The sequence below is a fragment of the Centropristis striata genome, chromosome 18, assembly GCF_030273125.1.
Source record: "Centropristis striata isolate RG_2023a ecotype Rhode Island chromosome 18, C.striata_1.0, whole genome shotgun sequence".
Lineage (NCBI taxonomy): Eukaryota > Metazoa > Chordata > Actinopteri > Perciformes > Serranidae > Centropristis > Centropristis striata.
In genome coordinates this window covers 23,091,187-23,106,842 of record NC_081534.1, presented here as the reverse complement: position 1 = coordinate 23,106,842, position 15,656 = coordinate 23,091,187, and the positions used below count along the sequence as shown (strand labels likewise).

General features: G+C 39.1%; 2 protein-coding genes across 2 annotated transcripts; one reads left to right on the top strand and one right to left on the bottom strand.

The window, feature by feature from the left end:
• Positions 1-22: 22 nt before the first annotated feature.
• On the bottom strand, positions 23-2,066 carry LOC131991531 (NADH dehydrogenase [ubiquinone] 1 beta subcomplex subunit 1-like). Its single transcript, XM_059356986.1, has 3 exons — positions 1,814-2,066; positions 584-728; positions 23-224 (listed from the first exon to the last, which is right to left on the bottom strand). The coding sequence occupies exons 2-3, from the start codon at positions 721-723 to the stop codon at positions 188-190; spliced, it is 177 nt and encodes a 58-aa protein (XP_059212969.1). The 5' UTR covers positions 724-728; positions 1,814-2,066; the 3' UTR covers positions 23-187.
• Positions 2,067-2,082: 16 nt separating this feature from the next.
• On the top strand, positions 2,083-15,656 carry cpsf2 (cleavage and polyadenylation specific factor 2). The gene is made up of 15 exons (XM_059356985.1): positions 2,083-2,244; positions 2,644-2,810; positions 4,985-5,144; positions 5,251-5,356; positions 5,451-5,580; positions 5,665-5,780; positions 6,093-6,280; positions 7,020-7,310; positions 7,492-7,592; positions 7,927-8,130; positions 8,882-9,034; positions 9,336-9,561; positions 10,286-10,600; positions 12,278-12,412; positions 15,193-15,656. Exons 2-15 carry the CDS (start codon positions 2,662-2,664, stop codon positions 15,283-15,285), a joined length of 2,367 nt encoding a protein of 788 aa, XP_059212968.1. The 5' UTR covers positions 2,083-2,244; positions 2,644-2,661; the 3' UTR covers positions 15,286-15,656.

The following is a 15,656-nucleotide window of genomic DNA, read 5'->3' as shown; positions in this document are numbered from 1 at the left end:
TTATGCAATCACCAACAAATACTTCTCATGAGAAAGGGCATGTTTATTATCAGTTGATACAACTCAAGAAATTACAGATATTTGCTTGATCCAGATCAAAAACAGAGATAAGGGGGTCTTCTTAAATATTCTGATTTGAGGGCCATTCACACCAGAGACAACGAGACATGTTCCAGGTCACGCTCGTCTACTTCCAGGTGACCTCCTCACCAGGCTTCAGCTCCCTGAAGAAAATAAGTGGGGAGGTTTAGTAATATCACACCCAGAGTAACACTGCTGTTAGATGGCCTTTATGTCAGGCAAATGTCTTGAATTCCTGCTATTACAATCAAAAATAGCAAATTGTGCTCACATTTTATGATTTAAGTGCACTGACAAATTGCCATGGTAACACACATGAAACAAGGTTTTTGGCCATTTTATTTTCCTTTTCTCAATGAGCATTTTGGTCAGTTATATGCATTAGTTATGGGAATGCTGTAGATCCGTCATTACACAGCTTTTTAAGTAAATGTCACCTGGTCCTTAATTAACTGTCTTATGTTTTAACACAGGTAGGAAGTTCAGTGATTTTTATTCTTACCTGCTGTACAAAGCACTTTTGTTCCTGAAAGCTGTCAGCTTGCTGTCCTGTACTCTGTCAAGGTACCATCCTATCACAAAGCCCATTGGCACCAGTATGTTCGTCCAGTGTGTACGGGCAAATTCCAGAAATTTGGCCATGGGTCCTGCAGAAACAAGCAGATGACACATTGATTTTATCCTCTTAGCTACAACAGTTGTGCTTCCATTTACAGTTGGATAAAGGGAACTGATGCCGTCTCATATTAATTTCCCATATAATTAAAATGAACAGGATCATTACAGACCATCTAAATTGATACTACTATTCATGACCATGACATTGCTTTAGCTTCTCTGCAGTGCAGAACAGGTAATCACAGCCCATTGTAACAAGCCAAAGCAACATTTACCAAGCAGGAAAAACTGGATACAAGTGTTCTTAGATATATTTCACTGTCCAAATGTGGTAAATTGCCAGCCAATAAATGAAAAGCCATGCATTTTGAATGGAATTTTGCTCATGGACATGGACATGACAAATCTGTATAAAAGGCAGTATTATACTGGATCTGCTTGAAAGGATTAATGGGTTACTCCCAAAATGAATGAAATATTTGTCCACCAGCACATCTACAGACCTACACAGAAAAAAGGCTGCCAATTGTTTTAGGACAGTCCATCTTCACTGACAGGACCTCCACAAAACTAGTGAGACAAAAGCTACTGGACTTCTAGCCATGATTGTGCTGATTCCATAGGACATGCAGAATTTATATTTTGCAGTAAAATACAAGGCCACAATGAGCAAAGTGTAAAAAGAGCAACAAAAGAAACACTTGGGGTTCAGAGAGTTAGCTTAAAAGTATGTGATAGTAATCACTAAACCTCATTCATTTAATATTTAACGGTCTTATATAAAAACAGCAGCGAGCTCAGCAGTGAGACTCAAAGATAACTTCATACCATACGTGCATTAGCTGTCAATTTACAATATACACTCTAGCTACCCAAAAAAGGCGTTAAAATTAAAAAACAAAACTAAAAAACCCAGCTAACTTCAGCACCAACCAACTACCGACTAGCTAATAGGTCAGTTAGCTACCTAGCATTACGTGCTAGCATTGTGTCCGGTTTCGTTATAAAACGGGTTTAGAGTTAAAGTCATTAGATTGTTCTGCACAGTAAACATGTTAGAGTACAATAACGTGAATATTTAAGAAACATGATGTCGGAATATGTAAAATCTTACCTTGTGTTTACACCGAGTCGTGGCCTTCAGCTGCTCATACAACAAGCAGAGGACATTGGACTCTACCAAGTGTCCAAACGTGACGGGGTTACTTGAACCATAATTAAAAAAAGAAAAAACACAACAGTCTTTATTGTGGGTTATAATATTAGTGACAACGTATGAACTCGACATACTAACGCGCGTAAATTAAAATAGTCCCCGGTAAAATGAGCATTCAGTGTGTTTTATAATAAAATTATATATTTCAGCACCGCCATAGTTGGTACACTCCTTTAACCTTTCACACAGGATGCAGCGGCAAACATGTCTGCTAGTGAAGTGTGTGCTAAAACCGCTAGCCAAAATGTCTTAATGTTGGAGTTATAGAACATTCACTTATTGTGTTTCTAATCCAACGGGAGGCAATTTATAATAACTCATATTAACTGGTACGTTGCACGTTCTTTTGTCGATACAAGTCACGTACATCGTGTAAGCTAATGTAGCTAGCATGCTAAATAGACAGACTTTGCCGGGTACTTTGTTAACGTTGTTGCTAGTGCGAACTAGCTTTGGCTAACAACCAAAGTGTGTTTACTTTAATTTAATGTTCGACAAGCTAGACACGTGTTTAATTGACCGGACTTATGCAGATTTATATTATTTAATCTTAAATGCAAGTGTCAAGTTAAATGAACCAGGTTTATTGTGTAAAGACTAAATAGATTGAATTGAATGAGTGCTCAGTTAAAGTAACAAAGAGCCACACCACTTAATGTTGGTGATATTGTTTATTAGGGTGGATGCGTTTTGAGCATAACTCCATGCTAACCTAACTGTACTTTCAGCGTGACAACTAAAGAAAAATGACGTCCATTATCAAGCTGACGGCCGTGTCAGGGGTTCAGGAGGAGTCGGCCCTCTGTTACCTGCTGCAGGTGGATGAATTCCGCTTCCTCCTGGACTGTGGCTGGGACGAGAACTTCTCAATGGAAATCATTGATGCTATGAAACGGTAATTAGCGTACCTACCGTCAGGTTTTACATTAGTTTCCTCCCTGTCCTGCGATTACCAGTTTTTCTCATTAGCTTGAACACATTTTCAGGTTACATTTCGTCACCCTGTTAAAATAATCGCCTAAGTCATTTTTTCAAGTTTTGCAGGAAACACAAAAAACTTCACCAAAAGTGTAACATATGACACGTATTGATATTTTCACTCAAAATGGATGTAACAAAGGATGGCTATTGGCATAGTAATAACACTGTGTAAATTATGTAACTTAAGAGAAATAAATGACTTTTTTTTAACATGCCTTTGTCTGTCAGAAACAGGACATGATCATGAGCATTAATGTTACTTCAAAGTGTCATTAATGTTCATGACACATCCCATGTCATGTTTATTACACGATCATGTCACTCCTATGTAGACATCTTCAAAATAAAGTGTTACCATATCTTGCTTAAGTCACAAAGGCATGTTCAAAAAATTGCCTAAGTCACATTTTATTTTGAGTTAGGCATAATAAATCCGCTTAAGTCACACACTTGACATAGGCCATTATCTTAAAGGGGTAAAATCACATGATCTGATCAACTGAGGATGTAGCCGATTTTACCATAGGTGGCCGGCGACATGAGGAGATGATTTAGGCACAAAAAAAAAACATTTTGACAAAAAATGACTTTGATTATTTTAACAGTGTGATGATTTTCAAAATGCTACACATGACTAAACTGACCAAAATTGCATATTGTGTTTGCAAAATGCTCACAACACTGTCACGATAATTACTATATTGACTTATTGTTCGGTATATAGAAATTGACACAATAGTTATTTTTTGGACTCAATATGTTGTAGTTTACGCTTTTTTTTGTCTTGCAAATGTTTGACAGGCAGTACAAATTGCCAAAAAAAACCCCTATATTTTCCAAACAGCCATTCCAGCTATTTATATGTTATTTTAATAATAAAAAAACTAATACATAATTTTATCTCAGTACATTTTTTGTTAACAGAGTCTGAAAGCCTTTTTTTATTTGTTTTGGTTGTAGTTTATTTATGTTTTATTTATACAGGATATTTTATATTTCTTTTCCACATTTCAATTCCAATGTTAAATATTCTCAAGATTTAAAAATTGATTGCTGCAGAAAAGGACTTATTATACTTATAACGTTCCAATATCATTATAAAACTAAAACGAAATCGATACAACAATACTGTCGTTTATCGTGATAGTTTCTGGGAAAACATATTTTCCTAAAAAATATGTTATTGTGACAGGCCTAACAACACATACAACCAAAGCAAATAATTTCATCAACCGTCACTACTTTGTGTCAAATTATTAATGTTCTTTCAATTTTTTCATAGTCAACAACAAAATACAACATACAGCCATCAACATAAGCCAGTTCAACCTTAATTTATGCCTTATTCTTGTTCCATAAACGTTCATGCTTTACATAGTCATATTATGTGCTAAAAGTGAGCAAGCAAATTACAGTATACATTTTATTCTTTTCTCCAAAGAGGATTTTACTAGTGACGACAAACCCTGCTGCACTCTGCCCCTCTACTGTTTTGGATGTCCTGTTAAATACTATTTCTTTTTTATATTTACTATGTATCCTTTTCTAAGAAAGTTGTCCTCATTATTTTTCATGCAGACATTCTATGTATATAAAACCTACAGTTGGCTAGATGAATTCGGACATTCATTAATTCTTTCAACATTTGTCCTGCATTCTAACTTAACCAAAGAACCCCCAAAATTCACCCAAATTCAGAAATAGTCATAATATTTTTGTACTGCATTAAATTCTCCTATGTACGGTAATTCTGTTTGGCTGTCAGTTTAATCTGCAATTGCCCGTAGGTGTGAATGAGAGCATGAATGGTTGTGTGTCTGTATGTGATTGCCCTGTGATAGTCTAAAGACCTGCCCAGGGTTTACGCCCAATTTCAGCTGGGATTTTCTGTTCAACACAGCTATTTAATAGAGTTTTTGGTCTTTCTATGAGATCTGTGTTAACTGTTTTTGGTGTGGAATGTGTGTGAAACCAAAAAAAAGGTGTTAACACCTTTGCAAGAGGAAGTGGATCCCAGTTTCACAAGCATGTCTTTGCAGTCGAGAAAAACTGTCAAAAAAGTGTCTGCTGTCTGTTTTTTTCTTTCAGATATGTACATCAGGTTGATGCTGTGCTTCTCTCCCACCCTGACCCCATACACCTGGGAGCCCTGCCATATGCTGTGGGGAAACTGGGCCTAAACTGCACTATCTATGCTACAATTCCTGTCTACAAGATGGGTCAGATGTTCATGTATGATCTGTATCAGGTAAGAAGGGGGTGTGGGATGTGCCATGCATGTAAAGGTATTCGTAAATAGAGCTCTAATGCAGGATTAACAGTGGTTTCTTAATAATTTCCTCCTTTCCACGTAGTCTCGAAACAACAGTGAAGACTTCACACTGTTCACCCTTGATGATGTGGACTGTGCTTTTGATAAAATTCAGCAGCTGAAATACTCTCAGATTGTCAATCTAAAAGGTGAGTTAGTTGCAGACCCTTAAAGGTCAAGAGTTGCCTCCATGTATGCATCACAGAAACCAAAGTGTTTTATACCTTTCTTTTTACTTGACAGGGAAAGGGCACGGTCTTTCCATCACTCCCCTTCCAGCCGGTCACATGATTGGAGGCACTATATGGAAAATTGTAAAGGACGGGGAAGAGGAGATTGTTTATGCTGTGGACTTCAACCACAAGAGAGAAATGTGAGCATTACAACAGGGATATGAAATGCAATCATGGTTTTATTGTTTTTGGCTGCCCTTTTTTACTCCGTTTCTTTATTCTAGACATCTTAATGGCTGCACGTTGGAGAGCATCAGTCGTCCTAACTTGCTTATCACAGACTCCTTTAATGCTAAATATGTACAGCCACGTCGCAAACAGAGAGATGAGCAGCTTCTTAGTAAGTAATCCTGACTTCTATTTCAACATCAAAATTGAAATTCAAGAGTAAATTGTCAATGAAAGCCCTATCTTTCTGTCCTTTTTAAGATGGTGTTTGTTTAGACTGTGTGAAAAAATAACGGGATAGTGTTTGATGTTATAGATTTTGCATCTCAAACACTTAGCATCTCTGTTGAACTAGGATTAAACTATATAACATTTTCTCTTAAATAATCCTTACATGTTTGTTTGTCTAAGCCCCTCTTCTATTTCTATAAATCTGATAACAATGTTGATTTTCATTAATATTCTTCTTTTTTTTTACTCGCAGCCAACGTAATGGAGACTCTTCGTGGTGATGGTAATGTCCTCATTGCCGTGGATACAGCTGGGCGTGTGTTGGAGCTGGCTCAGCTCCTGGACCAGATTTGGAGAACAAGGGATGCCGGGCTGGGAGTCTACCCACTAGCTCTGCTTAATAATGTCAGCTATAACGTGGTGGAGTTCTCCAAATCACAGGTATCAGTCACTGACTTTGTACAAGATTTGAGACTATGATATTTGTTCAGAATTTAAGATTTTCATTGTGAATATCTGTTAAGTCACTATTGCTGAATCAGATGAGACAATGGCCCACTGATTAAAGCATTTTAATTTACAGTATTAGGCAGGGATATTAAGAATTAACTGTTTAATTGACAAACATAATTTTAATACTGACTGTTACCGTCAGTCAAACAGTTAAAAATATTACATATTATTATTTATTTTTTTAAACTAAGTACAACAATGTGCCTTTATTGGATTAGAGTGCTTAAATTGCAACTTGCTTGTGCAGTTAGCACTAGCAAGTTGCATTTTAAGTAGTATTTCTGCTCAGACGGCTCTAAACAACGGAGAGCATCTGACACATTCCTCTTTCCACATTATTCTTATGTAAATTGACTTATTATATTTCCCAGTTCCTGATTGCGTTACAATTTAATTTGTTACTCTGGCCAAAAAAAACAAAGAACAAACAGATGGCTACAAATAATAAAACTTGTGAACAAGTGAAAGGGAGATCCAAAAACACTCTGCTTATTGCCGTAGTTGCGGCCAAAAAGTAGAGATCTTTGAGATTGTAACTTTAATATCAGCATCATTTTATTTGCAGAATGCAATACATATAAGCAGTTTATTTTGTTAACATTGGTGTGGTGGTGTAGCAGCAAATTGTTAATGGGTCCCTAATGGTTAATCTGCTGTGTTTCTGTAGGTGGAGTGGATGAGTGACAAGCTCATGAGGTGTTTTGAAGACAAGAGAAACAACCCCTTCCAGTTCCGTCACTTGACCCTGTGCCACAGTCTGGCAGACCTGGCCCGGGTGCCCAGCCCCAAGGTGGTGCTCTGCAGCCAGCCAGACCTCGAGTCCGGCTTCTCCAGAGAACTCTTCATCCAGTGGTGCCAAGACGCCAAAAACTCTGTCATCCTGACCTACCGCACTACACCTGGAACCCTGGCTCGCTACCTCATCGACAACCCCGGAGAGAAGATGCTGGATCTGGAGGTGAGACCGACAGTCGCATTGCTGATTTACCATGACAGAGGGTTTGGGTTTATCTCTTCCTGCAGCATTTGCCCCGCGGGAAACTGCTGTCTCTCACATTCAGACCCAGCTGAGGAAATGACAAAATGTGTCATTCTATCATTTGCACCGTATCCATCTTTCACCCTTCTCATTATGACAGGTGAGGAAAAGAGTGAAGCTCGAAGGCAAGGAGCTGGAAGAATTCCTCGAAAAGGAGAAAGTAAAGAAAGAAGCAGCTAAAAAACTTGAACAAGCAAAAGAGTAAGTAGACACGGGGCGTCTGGGTGCTGCAGGGTTAGATGTCTCTTTTTGATAACGCGTTAGGCCTTTTGGTGTAATTTCATTCATATGATTTTACAGTCTTTTAACAGCTAAAAGAGGGAATTATGTAAAAAGCAGACAGAAATGCAAATGGTGCTCCAGATTGCAAGTTTAAAACAGGCTATTTAAATGGAAATCTGTAAATGGGAGATGAGTCATCACACTTTAAGACGACATTTATACTCTGCAACTGAGGAAAAATGTGTTGTCTGTCCCTGGAAAAATGGAACTGGTATGTGCCGCACAGGTAATGTTTATTTCATGCACTTTGCAGGGTTGATGTAGACTCGAGTGACGAGAGCGACATGGACGATGATCTGGATCAGCCAGCTGCAGTGAAAACTAAACACCACGACCTGATGATGAAGAGCGAAGGGAGCCGCAAAGGCAGCTTCTTCAAACAGGCCAAAAAGTCTTATCCAATGTTCCCCACACACGAAGAGAGAATAAAGTGGGATGAGTACGGGGAAATCATCAGGTACGACAACACTGATACATGTGAACATCAGATTATAGACAGATGGATACATTGCAACCATCAACAATAAGCAAAGATGCACCAATTTAAAACATTTTGGGCCAATTCAGGTTTTTTTTTTAAAGCCTGACCTACTGGTTCTACATGTTGGCTGTATCAGTTTTAATTTATTTCTAAGAATTCTAATAGACAGTATAAACACAATTTTTTTTCTTATTTTCTGTCATGATAAAAGTTCATAATAAAATATTGACTATTTAATCACGTTTACATTTTCCACAACTAGGTTACAGGTTTTCTTTCACGCTTACTCAAACAAATCTCCTACGGGATTATTCTGAGCAGCATGCAGGAAAATTAATAAAAGTATAATATATTTGAATACATTTCTTGCCTTTTTCTCTGAATGAAAATTTGTCCGTAGTCGCAAATAAAATTGCCTATATGTTCTGGAAAAAAGAGATTGTAGATTTAGCAACTTTAGCAAATTCAAATTTTGCAACTAAATACAATCATTCTGAATTTGATGCATTTTGGTTTTGTTTGCATTTTACAGAGTCCGAACTTTTTGTAGTAGAAACACTGTGTTTGTCTTTACGACTGTGACAACTGGTTGTCTTTGCCTGCATGCGAAACATGTTACACGTAAATGTGACAGACTTATTGGCCGGTCAAGCTTAAAATTGGCTGATTCTGGTTACCAGCCAATCGATCGGTCGTATATCAATAAGCCATTATTGTTCTTTCACAGGCTAGAAGAGTTTCTGGTTCCTGAACTGCAAGCCACAGAGGAGGAGAAAAGCAAACTGGAATCCGGGTTGACCAACGGAGATGAGCCCATGGACCAGGATCTCTCTGTTGTTCCCACCAAATGCATCTCCAGTGTAGAAAATCTTGAAATCAGGTCAGTGAGCCTTTTAATTCTGTCCGTCCCTGTTACATGAGCTCTGCAGGTTTTCCAATTTTTCTCCCTTTTAAATTGAGTTGATTAGTTTCCAGCAGTGCTATTTTGTGCTGGATAGCCTCCAGGTGTGAATGAGTGGAACTGTTTATATGTAAAACTAAGTGTTTTTGGACAAAAGGTAATGCCCACTCAGCAAACGTCTCCTGTATAAATTACAGTTCTATCAGTAAATCTTATCTGTGCTTGGATTAACCAATGTTCGACAATTAAAAAGCTTTATCCCGCCTTCATTCTTCCACAGAGCGAGGATAACATACATAGACTACGAAGGTCGCTCTGATGGCGACTCCATCAAGAAGATGATCACTAATCAGATGAAGCCCAGACAGCTGGTGATTGTTCGCGGGTCGGCGGAAGCCAGTCTCGACCTGGCCGAGTCCTGCAAGGCTTTCAGCAAGGACATCAAAGTCTACACGCCCAAACTGCAGGAGACGATCGACGCCACCAGTGAAACGCACATCTACCAGGTAGGGCTGGGCGATATGGACCGAACGTCATATCCGGATATATTTAGGCTGAATATCGATATACGAAATATATCCCGATAGTTTTATCGCCGAGTGAGGGCAATGTTCAGTCAAAGTTAAAGCCAACAACAGCAGTACCTCTTTTTTTTTTTTTTTTTTAATCAAAGCTCCATTGAGTGCACAATTATATCTAAAAAATATCTTAAATAAAAATAGCCTATGAAATAAAATAGGCCAATATCTTTCCGAAATAAATATATTTATATGAGAAGAATAAAAACATTACAAAATAACTAAATATGACAAACCCTAGTGAGGGCAGCATTTATATATAAAGAAAGAAAAACAAAATTGAACTATATCGATATATGCGATATGGTCTAATTCCATATCCCATTTAAATATATATCAATATATTTTTATATCTATATATATTGCTCAGCCCTACTACCATGTCAGCCTCAGTAAAAATCCACTTTTCATCAGAGAGAAAATATAATAACTAATTGTGCATAAGTTTATCATGTCCTTTAAATGTGTTTAAAAGATTCATACAGCTAAAATATTCTGCTGTGAGACAGTGAAACCTGACGAGTCTGTCTTCGTCAGGTCGTTTTTGTCACATTTTACTACCTCATGGCAACTGAGCCAAGAAGTTAACTACCACAAGTTTGATTTAAAAGCAACCTTCCATGACCGGCCAATGTCTTAATTTTCCTCAAAGGTACGGTTGAAAGACTCGCTGGTGAGCTCCCTGCAGTTCTGCAAGGCCAAAGACACGGAGCTGGCCTGGATCGACGGCGTGCTGGATATGCGCGTGGTGAAGGTGGACACTGGCGTGATGCTGGAGGAGGGCGTGAAGGACGAGGCGGAGGATGGCGAGGTGGCCATGGAAGTCGCCCCCGATCTCGGCATTGACCAGAACGCCACGGCGGCAGCAGCACAGCGCGCCATGAAGAGCCTGTTCGGGGAGGACGAGAAGGAGGTGTCTGAGGAGAGCGATGTCACTCCCACGCTGGAGCCGCTGTCTTCAAACGAGGTAAGGCGGGGAAGACGAGCAAAGTTGTTACAATCATTCAGGTGCATCTCAATAAATTAGATCATAAAAAATGTATTTAAGTCAGTAATTCAATTCAAAAGTGGAAATAACACATTATATAGATCCATTACACACAGAATGGAACATTTCATGTCTTAATTTATTTAATTTCTTCTAATTATAATGAGTATGGCTTACATTTAATGAATACCTAAAATTCAGTGTCTTGAAAAATTTAAATATTACAAAAGACCAATTTCAAAAAGTATGTTTATTATGGAAATGTTGGCCTCTGAAAAGTATGTCCATCTATATGACTCAATATTTGGTTGGGGCCATTTGACTTGAACTACTGGAAATGGACTTTTCCATCATATTCTAATGTATTGGGATGCACCTGTATATCATTATTACAGAATATGAGTTTGGGACTTTTGTGGAAATTACATTTGTCGCTTGTAGGCTTAAATATTGCCTTTTTTTCCATTGAACAAATTAATTGTTAAAAAATTTTGAAATTACAACCAATTTTTGTCCTTTGTTTAAAAAAAAAAAAAAAAGTCAACCACCTAAACAGCTGGTTGAACATTGAACGCGTTATAATATAATGTTACACACACCTTAGCTTGGTGGCTGGCATGAGCCACTTGTCGCATTTTTTTTTTTTTGTTAACAGTTTTTCTAATGTGCAATCCTCAAGGCCTTACATTGCAAACGTCATGGTTTTAGTATTCATCTATATTGTTGGGGTTCTTTTATTCCCTTTAATTCTTTTTAAAAATGTATAAGTTGTGGAATGTTTCAATCCTGGATCAACCATGTAAGGCACATTGCAACTTTGTTTTGAAAAGCACTTTACAAATGAAGTTTATTACTATTTTTCATTGTAATAAGCTAAATCTATATTGAAAGATCATATCAGTATGTTGCTGGACTTGCATTACTGTGCTGCAAAACAGCATGCAAATGATGAAAGCCTGTGTGGCAGAAAAAAATCTGTAGTACTTTTACTGGGTATAATTCTGTGATATTTTATGATTTGCAATTACTTGCTGACAAGCGTAGAGGGGTTAAGGGTTTTTTGACGGCATTGACAGGCGACCAAATAAAACTGAGAGTAACCTTGAATAGAATGAAAGATTTGTCTAGGTTTAAACATTGTTGGAGACATTTGGGATAAGAACAAAACATGTAACTTAGGTCTTGTTGTTTTCAGCCATTTTAATATGCACAGAGAAACTTTCACCCTTTTTAGATGATGAATGTACCAACGTCCTCCTTAGTGTCGGACTGTACATGCATCATCCTACACAGTGAAGGTCAAACACCTAAATAAAGCAACAATGAACAAAAAGGTTAACTTCATTTCTCTGCAGTCATGCACATTACTGATGGCTTACGAAATAGAACAAGCAACAAATGATTTTTAGGTCCCGTCAGCTGCTGCAGCCAGTCGACAAAAACAGTTATTTTCATGTCCATGTTGTCAGGAAAGAGATTGGCAGACAGTTTGTCCAAGGTGAGTCACAGAGAGGACTTAATCACTGAACAGATCGCAGGGGGGGACTGTGATTGAGGGCATTGTAACACGCTTCCCCTCGTACGTGTCCACAAGGGCACATAAGCGATTCAGACAGCCCTCCGTCTGATTGCCGCTCTCTTCCGTTTTCCCTCCAGATTCCGGGGCATCAGTCGGTGTTCATCAACGAGCCTCGCCTGTCTGACTTCAAGCAGGTCCTGCTGAGAGAGGGCATCCAGGCCGAGTTTGTGGGAGGAGTGCTGGTGTGCAACAACATGGTGGCCGTCCGCAGGGTGAGTTGTCCTTCCCGCTGGCTCAGCGAGGGTGCTATCCATCAGCTCGCTGCAACACGAGTCACCGTTAGCCCTCGACAGGGACAGTGGCCAGCTCGGAAGACATATGGCACAGGGTTGTTTTTTGCCAAAACCATGCGATCAAAATGTTAAAATTCTGGTTTTAGTCCAAACTGATTCATATGTAGATATTTTGTGCAAAGGAGCTGCAGAGTTGATACACAGCCAGAGTTTTAATCAAATTAAAAGCATGTAGAATTAAAGGGCCCGCACAAAACACTTCTAAAAAACAAACTTAAAAGACCTTTACTTCTTCTGTCCGTCACTTTATCAAAATCAAATCACATCAAAATTACTTTATTTATCCCCGAGGGGAAATTCAGTTAGTCTGATAGCTCTTGAAGAATGAGACAGCCTGATGGGCGAATGTGCGAAGGATCTTTTGAATCTCTCCGTCCTGCAACGGAGAGAGAGGAGCCGTCCACTGCTGTTTTTGTGGTCCATAAAGGTTTTGTGTAGCGGATGATCCGGGTATTCCAAGATAGCCTCAAACATCTTGACAGTGCAGTGTGTCCAACCTGGCTCCAACCACAGAACCAGCTCTTTAAACCAGTCTGTCCAACCACCTTCGTCTCTGTGTGTGATGCTGCCTCCCCAGCAGACTGCAGCATAAAACAACACACTACCACCACAGACTGATAAAACATCTGCAGCATCTTACTACAGATGTCCAGAGATCTGAGCTTCCTTAAGAAAAAGAGGCGGCTCTGCCCCTTTTTGTAGAGAGCGTCTGTGTTTAGGGACCAGTCCAACTTATTATCCAGGTATACACCTAGATACTTGTAACTTGGCACCACCTCCGTGTCTTAAACCTGCGGAAATCTATCACCATTTCCTTAGTCTTTGAGGTGTTCAGTAGGAAGTAGTTCTTGTGACTCCAGTCACTGAAGGCTTTTATCAGATCCCTGTATTCAGATTCCTCTCCATTCCTGATACACGCCACAATAGCAGTGTCGTCCGAGTATTTCTGGGCCAAAGCCACACAAACAATTCAACAATAATGTACTACTGCAGCAAATAGGCACTGAATGAACACATTTCCTATGTATGAGTATTTATTGCCTCAGATTCTGTTGACTGTGAGCCCTCACAAGTAGCGATTCACGGCTGAAAATTGTCCCCATAAGACACACTAATATTGTTGTAAAGCAGTGTGACACGCTGAGCTTCAGCCTTTGTTTGATGATGGATTGTGCATCTCGAGCAAGCGGCGCCGCTCAGTGCAAGTTGTTTAAGATGGCGTGAGAAATACAGCAGCTTAGTCTGGAGTCTGCAAAAACACAGACGGAAGTAAATATTTTATGTGAATGTTTTTCTATGTGGGTTTACTGGTATTGGCAGTAAACCAAAACCACATTGTTGGCATTGCAGTCCAGTTGTTGTTTACAATGTAATATACTGTTGGCACTGTAAATTAAGAGTAAGAAGTATTTACTAACAAAGTCCTAAATTAAAACAGTAAAAGATTAGTTATTATCTTGGAGATGAAATGTAAAGGGTTAGAATTTCAAATATTTCAAAATTTTCACATTTATTTGTGTGATTTGAACTTTTCAACCTACAATCAACTTTATTTGCTTTGTCATTGTCTGTAAAACTAATGGTTGTGGACATGCCAGTCAACACAAGTGCACAGCAGCGTTGTCTGAATATAAAATATCTAAATATCAATAACTGCACAAAAATATTTGTTTATTTTGATGACACGTTTTGCTGTCCTTTTTTTCACATGTTTAAATTGATCCATTGCAAAGCATTTTCAGAAGTTGGCAACCATCACTGTTTAGCCTTGTGGTGAAAAACAACTTAAAATCATGATGATTTCAAGGTTACAGACAGAATAAGTAGGCTTTGTCCGTTGCGGTTTGTAATGCTATATTCAAAGTAATCCCCTCCTCCCCGGCTCAACGACACCTGAAGCGCTCGCCTCACAAGTGCTCACCTCTCGGCAAAAGCCAGTCCCAGATGACTTTAGTTTTGGTGCAAGCTTTGTCCGTTTGGCTTTTCGACATGCTACATTTTTGTTTTTCGTTGCTGTGTCCACCATTTTCATAGCTTACTCTTGGATGCATGCCTCCTATCTGACACCTGGTCACTACGTTTATATAGAGTCCAGTCCCCCCCCCCCATATATATATATATTGGGGTTTTTTAGGGAACATCCTACTCATTCTGCCTTTTTAAGGTTTATTTACTTACACACTATAAAATAAGATAGCAGTGCTTAACACAAAATGGAACATTAAACACGGAGGGAAACAAATACAACCTGCCTAAGTAGGATAAAAACAACAACCCAGTGGCATATAAAAACATCTCACCTCAGAAGAAACAAACAAAAAAAGAATCACAGGCAGAACTTAACAACTAAAAGAAAAGTGAGAGCCAGGATACTAACAACAAAATGCATAATTGACAAGAACTTAAAATAGACACAACCCAGAAAATCAAAGAGATCTGAGACTTTTAAAGGAGTGTGTGCTCGTGGGGTGTGTGCTTGCATGTGTGTGCTATTTAAATGGGAAAACTTGAAGTGGATCGCTTCATTAGACATTTAAATCCCAAGTCTGTGAACGTCTGAGGAAGAGAACTGGAAGAGTGTTTATTTTAGAGGTCAGCAGCGTGCTGTACAGGGCTTGTACCTCTATGTTTTAAGGGTGAGATCATGTTGTACAGGGTGTTAATGAATGGGCCCATATGACCTGTGCATCTTTGTCCAGACGGAGGCCGGACGCATTGGCTTGGAAGGCTGCCTGTGTGACGACTACTATAAGATCCGGGAGCTGCTGTATCAGCAGTACGCCGTGGTATAGCAGCAGCAGCAGCAGCAGCAGGAAGAGGAGGAGGAGGAGGAGGAGGAGGAGGACACGCCGCAGAAGAGCAAACCACGGCAATACAGAGACAATCCTTTACGAGGACTCTACCCAGAGGAGAAGAGTGTACCACACTCTGACTACCTCTGCCTCGTGGGCGGCTCCAGCTGTTTCACTGCAAACCCCATTGTACATTTTCCCTTTTATACATTTTTCTTTTTCAGATAATGTTTTTCTTTTTAAAGTTTACCTCCACAAAGTGAGAGGCAGATTTGTTTCCCTGGACTGACCTCTCTGTGTGTGAACAGACTCTGTACAGTTTGACGTTTCCCCTCCTATTCTGACATTAAAAACGGTCTTTTTCAAATATG

Coding starts and splice junctions, on each gene's coding strand:
- LOC131991531 (XM_059356986.1), bottom strand. CDS start 723: ATGGCCAAATTTCTGGAATTTGCCCGTACACACTGGACGAACATACTG. Junction 225..583: donor AAAAGTGCTTTGTACAGCAG/GTAAGAATAAAA, acceptor TATTTTCTTCAG/GGAGCTGAAGCCTGGTGAGG.
- cpsf2 (XM_059356985.1), top strand. CDS start 2,662: ATGACGTCCATTATCAAGCTGACGGCCGTGTCAGGGGTTCAGGAGGAG. Junction 5,581..5,664: donor TTCAACCACAAGAGAGAAAT/GTGAGCATTACA, acceptor TCTTTATTCTAG/ACATCTTAATGGCTGCACGT. Junction 12,413..15,192: donor ACATGGTGGCCGTCCGCAGG/GTGAGTTGTCCT, acceptor ATCTTTGTCCAG/ACGGAGGCCGGACGCATTGG.